This window comes from Mobula birostris, unplaced genomic scaffold, assembly GCF_030028105.1.
Source record: "Mobula birostris isolate sMobBir1 unplaced genomic scaffold, sMobBir1.hap1 scaffold_729, whole genome shotgun sequence".
Classification (NCBI taxonomy): Eukaryota; Metazoa; Chordata; class Chondrichthyes; order Myliobatiformes; family Myliobatidae; genus Mobula; species Mobula birostris.
Window position 1 is genome coordinate 108,957 of NW_027278447.1, and position 7,656 is coordinate 116,612.

General features: G+C 54.5%; 1 protein-coding gene across 1 annotated transcript in view; it reads right to left on the reverse strand.

The window, feature by feature from the left end:
- Positions 1-972, reverse strand: part of LOC140193696 (uncharacterized) — a 3,700-nt gene extending 2,728 nt beyond the window's left edge. The window contains exon 1 of the mRNA XM_072250863.1: positions 866-972. Coding sequence (XP_072106964.1) covers positions 866-972 — 107 coding nt within the window. The remainder of the gene's footprint in view (positions 1-865) is intronic.
- Between the last annotated feature and the right edge of the window lie 6,684 nt (positions 973-7,656).

Sequence of the window (7,656 nt, forward strand, 5' to 3'; positions counted from 1 at the left end):
ATTGTAATTTATATATATACATATTGCACGGTAGGTACCAGCTGCCGCAAAACAACAAATTTCACAAAATATCTGTGATAGCAGTTCTGATTCTGAAACACGTCCCACAACACACACACACACACGCACGCACACACACACACACGCACACGCCGACACACCAGCAGAGTTAAGATAACAGCAAGTCAGGTGTTGAGGAACCCTGCCCCATCGCCACACTCCTTGTCTCCTTGCTCGGCGGACAAGCCCAGCGTCGTAAGAGACCGCAGATGCTGGAATCTGAAGCAACACACAAGCTTGTTGGAAGAACTCAGAGGGTCAGGCAGCTTCTATGGAAGGGATGACATTTCGGGTCGAGAACCTTCGTCATGAACTGAGTGTTGAGGGAAGAGGTGACCGGTGACGTAAACTCCGGGACCTAACTGCGACTGAATCCACCTTCACTGTCACTAAACTCCAGAATCAACCGCCCGCAATTTCTCCCAGCTCCCCTGTCTCGCCTCGCTCCCTCCCGGTCCTGATGCTGCTGGACCGCTGAGTTTCCACCCGGGGCCTCAGCCCCGTCCCCGTGTGTGGGGCTTGTTCGGCTCCCAGTCAGGGACTCACAATCAAGGCAGGTGGCGCACAGCAAGATCTCACGTCCGCCGCGCGGAATTTGGGACTGGTTGGGTAAATCTCCCACCAGATGTTACCTGACGAGAGAGCATGGTGCTCTCCCTCCCTTACATGACGAGAGTTCATGGCGCTCCCTCCTCACCATCCTTACTTTGGGACGGCGCTCCTCCTCACCGCCCTTACTTTTGGCATGGCGCTCCCTCCTCACCATCCTTACTTTGGGACGGCGCTCCCTCCTCACCGCCCTTACTTTGGCATGGCGCTCCTCCTCACCATCCTTACTTTGGACGGCGCTCCCTCCTCACCTCCCTTACTTTTGGCATGGCGCTCCCCCTTCACCGCCCTTACTTTTGGCATGGCGCTCCCTCCTCACCATCCTTACTTTGGGACGGCGCTCCCTCCACACCCGCCCTTACTTTTGGCATGCGCTCCCTCCTCACCATCCTTACTTTGGATGGTGCTCCCTCCTCAACGCCCTACTTTTGGGACGGCGCTCCCTCCTTACGGACCTTCCCTGGCGCAGCGCTCCCTACTTACTGGTCCCTCCCGCTGTTCGGCGCTCCCTCCTCTCCGCTCCTCTTTCAGCACGGCGCTCCCTCGGCGCGGCAGTCTCCCTCACCGCCCTCCCACAGCGCGGTGGCGCCCTCTCATTACCTTTGTTTGCGGGGGCAGCGTCCCCAGATGCCCTTTCCTCACGGAACCCCTCACTCGGGCGACTGTCCCCGAGTTTTACCCTTCGCCCTGCTACGACTGGCCCAGGCGCGGGGATCATCTCTGTTCAATATCTCGGCTGAGTCGGCGGGCGCACGGTATGCACCCGGGTTCGATTCCGGCGCTGACTCTACGTTCTCTGTCTATGGGGTTCCTTCCAAATCCAAAGGGTTTAGGGTCGGTGAATTGCGGGGCACGCCATGCTAGCGCGGAAGCGTGGCGACACTTGCGGTCTGCCCCCAGCACATCCTGGGACTGCATTGGTCGTTGACCCGAACGACGTTATTTCACAAATATTTTGAATGTATTTGTTTGTTTCTTGTAGTGTGCTAGTAGAACTGTCCAAATGTGGGGTTGGTATTTCTTGTCACTGCCGCTCAAAGTTCGCCTTTGTCAATGAGGGGTTTCGGCCCGAAACGTCGACTGTTTATTCCCCTCCGTAGAGGCTGCCCGACCTGCTGAGTTCCCGCAGCATTTAGTGTGCGTTTTGTGTCACCCTGCCCGATCTGCGCGCACATGGTAGTAGATAAAGATTGGCTTTATTCATCAAAATATACACCAGCTCGTTAATGTAAATATCTAATCAGCCAATCACGTGGCAGCAACTCTATGCATAAAAGCACGCCGACACGGTCAAGAGGTTCAGTTGTTGTTCAGACCGAACATCAGAATGGGGGAAGAAACGTGATCTGGATGACTTTGACATTGGAGCGATTGCTGTGCCAGATGGGGTGGTTTGAGTATTTCAGAAAATGCTGGGATTTTCACACACAACAGTCTCTAGAGTTTACAGAGAATGTGTGAAAAACAAAACAAAACAAAAAAATCCAGTGAGCGGCAGTTTTGTGCCTTGTTAACGAGAGAGGTCAGAGGCCAGACCGGTCAAGCTGACAGGAAGGTGACAGTAACTCAATAACCACCCGTTACAACAGTGGTGCGCGGAAGAGCATCTCTGAACGCACAGCATGTCTAACCGTGAAGAGGATGGGCCACAGCAGTGAAGGCATGAACTTTATTAGGTACAGGAGTGTCCAGTGAAATAGACCATTTGCGTCAATGACTGACAGTCCACCCCTGAAGCCACTATAATCTTGTGACACTCCCTGTGTCCACTGTCCCAACCTGCTTTGACCGGCCAAGGCGCTTACCTGAGGTGGGTGCTATTTGCAATTCCTTGGTCCAGGAGCCGAGCTGCTCGAAATCAGTTCCCACCCCCACTGTAATTTTTGGATAACCTTCTTCACTGTCTGCAAACCACCCACTTAAGTGTCATCCGCAAATTTAATAAGCCATGCGGTCGGTAAGTTGGTTTACTTGTCACCTGTTTGTCGAGGTGGCCTGCTTGTGCCGACAACCGACACAGTCCGAGGACTCCACTGCGGGCAGCCCGCCAAGTGTCGCCACAATTCCAACGGCAGCTGCTGCGCCAGCACAGCATGCTCACAACTCACTGACCCCCAACCCGTATGTCTTCTCGGAGCGCGGGAAGACACTGGAGCCCCAGGAGGAAACCCAGGTGGTTACGGAGTCGCGCGTGAAAACTCCTTACACGCAGGGGCAGGAATTGAACCCCTTATTCCCTAATTTTTTTGGCACTGTGACGCTTCGTGCTCCGTTATCTTTCACTGCGACAGGCCACCTCACCCTGCTCCGCCCCCTGAAACAACCACCCAGTTCTGGGTGCCATCGTGGGCTGGGGGAATGGAGGAAATGATTTGAGGAGGCACTCAGCAATAGACGGCAGACCTCCACATACCACTGTGCCAACAGGATAACCAGGTCTTCCAGTATACACCCAGGCCATTCAGCCCATCGATCGGGAGCACTCGATCGTCCTCCTATCCTGTTCAGTCTCCCCTCTGATCAGTACAGGGACAGCCCTATTGGATAAGGATGATTGACCGTCCCATCACACACTCCCAGGATCAGACATAGAGTGAAGCTCCCTCCACACCCTCCCATCACACACTCCTGGGGTCGGACACAGCGTAAAGCTCCCTCCGCACTGTCCCACCACACACTCCCGGGGTCAGGCACAGAGTGAAGCTCCTTCCACACCATCCCATCACACACTCCCGGGGTCAGACAGAGAGTGAAGCTCCCTCTACACCGTCCCATCACACACTCCCGGGGTCAGACACAGAGTGAAGCTCCCTCCACACCGTCCCATCACACACTCCCGGGGTCAGACACAGAGTGAAGCTCCCTCCACACCGTCCCATCACACACTCCCGGCATCAGACACAGAGTGAAGCTCCCTCCACACCATCCCATCACACTCTTCCGGGGTTAGACACAGAATGAAACTCTCTCTGAACTGTCCCATCACCCTCTCCGGGGTCAGACACAGAGCGAAGCTCCCTCATCACCGTCCCATCACACACTCCCGGGGCCAGACACAGAATGAAGCTCCCTCCACTCGTCCCATCACACACTCCTGGTATCAGACACAGAGTGAAGCTCCCTCCACACCATCCCATCACACTCTTCCGGGGTTAGACACAGAATGAAACTCTCTCTGAACTGTCCCATCACCCTCTCCCGGGGTCAGACACAGAGCGAAGCTCCCTCATCACCGTCCCATCACACACTCCCGGGGTCAGACACAGAATGAAGCTCCCTCCACTCGTCCCATCACACACTCCTGGTATCAGACACAGAGTGAAGCTCCCTCCACACCGTCCCATCACACTCCCGGGGTCAGACATAGAGTGAAACTCCCTCACCACCGTCTCATCACACACTCCCAGGGTCAGACACAGAGTGAAACTCCCTCTACACCCTCCCATCACACACTCCCAGGGTCAGACACAGAGTGAAGCTCCTTCCGCACCGTCCCATCACACTCCCGGGGTCAGACATAGAGTGAAACCTCCTCCACACCGTCCCATCACACACGCCCGGGGTCAGACACAGAGTGAAACTCCCTCACCACCATCTCATCACACACTCCCAGGGTCTGACACATAATAAATCTCCCTCCACACCGTCCCATCACACACTCCCATGGTCAGACACAGAGTGAAGCTCCCTGCACACCGTCCCATCACACAATCCCGGGGTCAGACACAGAGTGAAGCTCCCTCTACACTGTCCCATCACACACTCCGGGGTCAGACATAGAGTGAAGCTCCCTCCACACTGTCCCATCACACACTCCCAGGGTCAGACACCGTCCCATCACACACTCGCGGGGTCAGACACAGAATGAAACTCTCTCTGAACTGTCCCATCACATACTCCCGAGCTGAGCCAGAGACCTTCTCCATCCTGGTCTCAGGGCCAGAGTCTCTATCTAGAGGATGGAATAAGACCATCACCGTAAGCCATAGGAGCAAAATAAACCATCCCGCCCATCAACACCTCTGCTATTCCACCATGGCTGATTTATTATCCTGTCTTCTTTGAAGTACTGGCTAACCAAGAACCCATTACTCTCCGCTGTAAACGTACCCAGTGATTTGTCCCCCAGAGCTGTCAGTGGAGGTGAAGTGTTCAGATTCACTCCCGTCTGGGTAATGAACTCCCTGCTCATCCCTGTTCTTACAGGACATCCCTATTTTCTGAGGCTGTGCGCTCTGATTGTAGACTGCCCCACTATCGGAAACATCCTCTCTCAGCCTGCGTAGGCGTTTCAGTATTCGATAGGTTTCAATGAGATCCCCCCCCTCTTATTCTTCCAAAACTCCCGCGAGTTCAGGGTCAGAGCCATCAAATGCTCCTTGTACACTAACCCTTTCATTCCTGAAATCATTCTCATGAAGGTACTCTGGACCCTTTCCAATGCAAGCACAATTTTTTTTCTAAGATAAGGGGCCAAAACTACTCACAGCACTTCAAGTGCAGTGTAGACTCTCTCTCTCTGACACACACACGCGCACACACGCAGAGCCAATCTGTCTTCCAATTCTTTTCCTGAGTTCTTGGAGGTCGGTAGATCCAGAAATTGCTGAGTTATTGTTTTGGGAACGAAGAGCGAGACAGATGTTTCTGTAATCCGTGGGTGGGGGTGGGGGCAATGCTGGAATACCCGTCAGAGTTTCCACATCATGCAGCAGCTGGGAAATTCTCTGATCATCTACTAGACACGTCCGGTGCTGCTCATGCACCGACTGTGACCTGGGGAGGGGTGATCTTCACCAGAACAGGGGGAAGGAATGGTGAAGGAATTGGTCTAAAGGAGTAGCATTGACGAGTTCAGTGTTATAGACTCCTAGGGTACTTCAGCACAGAAACAGGCCCTTCAGCCCATCTAGTCCCTGCTGAGCCATCGACCCGCACTGGGATTACAGCCCTCCGTACCTCTCCAAACTTCTCTTAAACGTTGAAATCGAGCTCGCACGCACCACTTGTGCTGGCAGCTCGTTCCACACTCTCACCACCCTCTGAGTGAAGCCCCTCATGTTCCCCTTAAACTCTTCACCTTTCACCCTTAACCTATGACCTCCCACCCAACCTCAGTAGAAAAAGTTTGCTATCTATACCCCTCATAATTTTGTACACCTCTGTCAAATCTCCCCTCACTCTTCTATGTTCCAAGGAATACAGTCCCACCCTAGAAGCATAGAAAACCTACAGCACAATACAGGCCCTTCGGCCCACAAAGCTGTGCTGAACATGTCCTTACTTTAGAAATTACCTCGGGTTACCCACAGCCCTCTATTTTTCTAAGCTCCATGTACCCGTCCCAGAGTCTCTTACCCTGTCGTATCCGCCTCCACCACCATTGCCGCCAGCTCATTCCACACACTCACCACTCTCTGCGTAAAAAACTTATCCCTGACACCTCCTCTGTATCTACTTCCAAGCACCTTAAAACTGTGCCTTCTCCTGCCAGCCATTTCAGCCCTGGAAAGAGCTTCTGGCTATCCACATGATCAATGCCTCTCATCATCTTATACACTTCTATCAGGTTACCTGTCATCCTCCGTCGCTCCAAGGAGAAAAGGCCGAGTTCACTCAACCTATTCTCATAAGGCATGCTCCCCAATCCAGGAAACATCCTTGTAAATCTCCTCCGCACCCTTTCTGTGGTCTCCACGTCCTTCCTGTAGTGAGGTGACCAGAACTGAGCCCAAGTGGGGTCTGACCAGGGTCCTATATATCCGCAACATTACCTCTCGGCTCCTAAACTCAATCCCACGGTTGATGGGGGGGAAGGTGGGTGGGTGGGAGATGGGGAGGGAGGGGATGAAGTAAGAAGCTGGGATAAGTGGAAGAGGTAAAGGCCTGAAGAAGAAGGAATCTGATTGGACAGGAGAGTGGACCATGGGAAGGGAAGGGAAGGGTACGACATGGATAGGTGGAAGAGGTGAAGGCCTGAAGAAGAAGGAATCTAATTGGAGAGGAGAGTGGACCATGGGAAGGGAGGGAGGAGGGGAACCAGATGACGGGCAGCTGAGGGGTGAGGGAGCAGGAGCCAGAATGGAGAATGGTAAAGGAGGGGGTCGAGGAGACATTATTCAGAAGTTTGAGAAATCGATGTTCGTGCCATCAGGTTGGAGGCTACTCAGATGGAGTAGGAGGCGTTGCCCCTCCAACCTGAGAGTGGCCTCATGGTGGCGGTAGAGGAAGCCACGGACGGACATGTTGGAGTGGGGAGGGGAAGGGGAATTGGAATGAGTGGGCACCGGGAGAGTGTGGCCGGTGGGGTGAAGCTGTCCCCCCCCCCACAATCAGAGTTGCAGAGGAGGCCGTAGTGGGACACGGACAGAGTAGGGGAAGGCGAGGCCCTGCCTCGGACCGGCGTTGGGGGCGGAGGAGAGGGCGGTGCGGGAGGGAGCGGGGCGAAGTGTGTACCATCACCTGCACCACTTGGGAGGTGGGCACTGCCCGGCAGGATCCCGGAAGGACACAGTCAGAACATCGCCTTGGATCTGGCCCAGGGATGCGGGGTGCAATCCTGCAAAAGGGGGGCTCGCATGCCTCACTGACCCAGAGGGCTACACTGGCTGGAGTCAGGGGCTTTGGGCCATGGCTGTTGGGAGGGTCACCCATGCCAAACAGGGTCAAAGGGTAGAGGTCAGACTGAGAGGGGTCCACCGGTCCTCCAGGTTCAGGGAGTTCAACTCAGGGTTAACGAACACGTCTGTTACGGAAACAGCAATGAAGAACCCTTCTCCATCTGAGTGAGACGGTATTCCCGAGTCACCACCCGGGACTTGCGTGACTGACAGGGGTGAAAACTGAGAGGAAGCTCCTGACATGATGAAGGAAGCCCCGAACACCGCCATCGCTGCCCGAAACGCCAGCGGCGTAACGGGCAGTGGGTAAGTGCAGGGTGCAGTGCCGTGGGTTAGCAGGGTCGGGGGGAATCACTGGGCCTTTGAG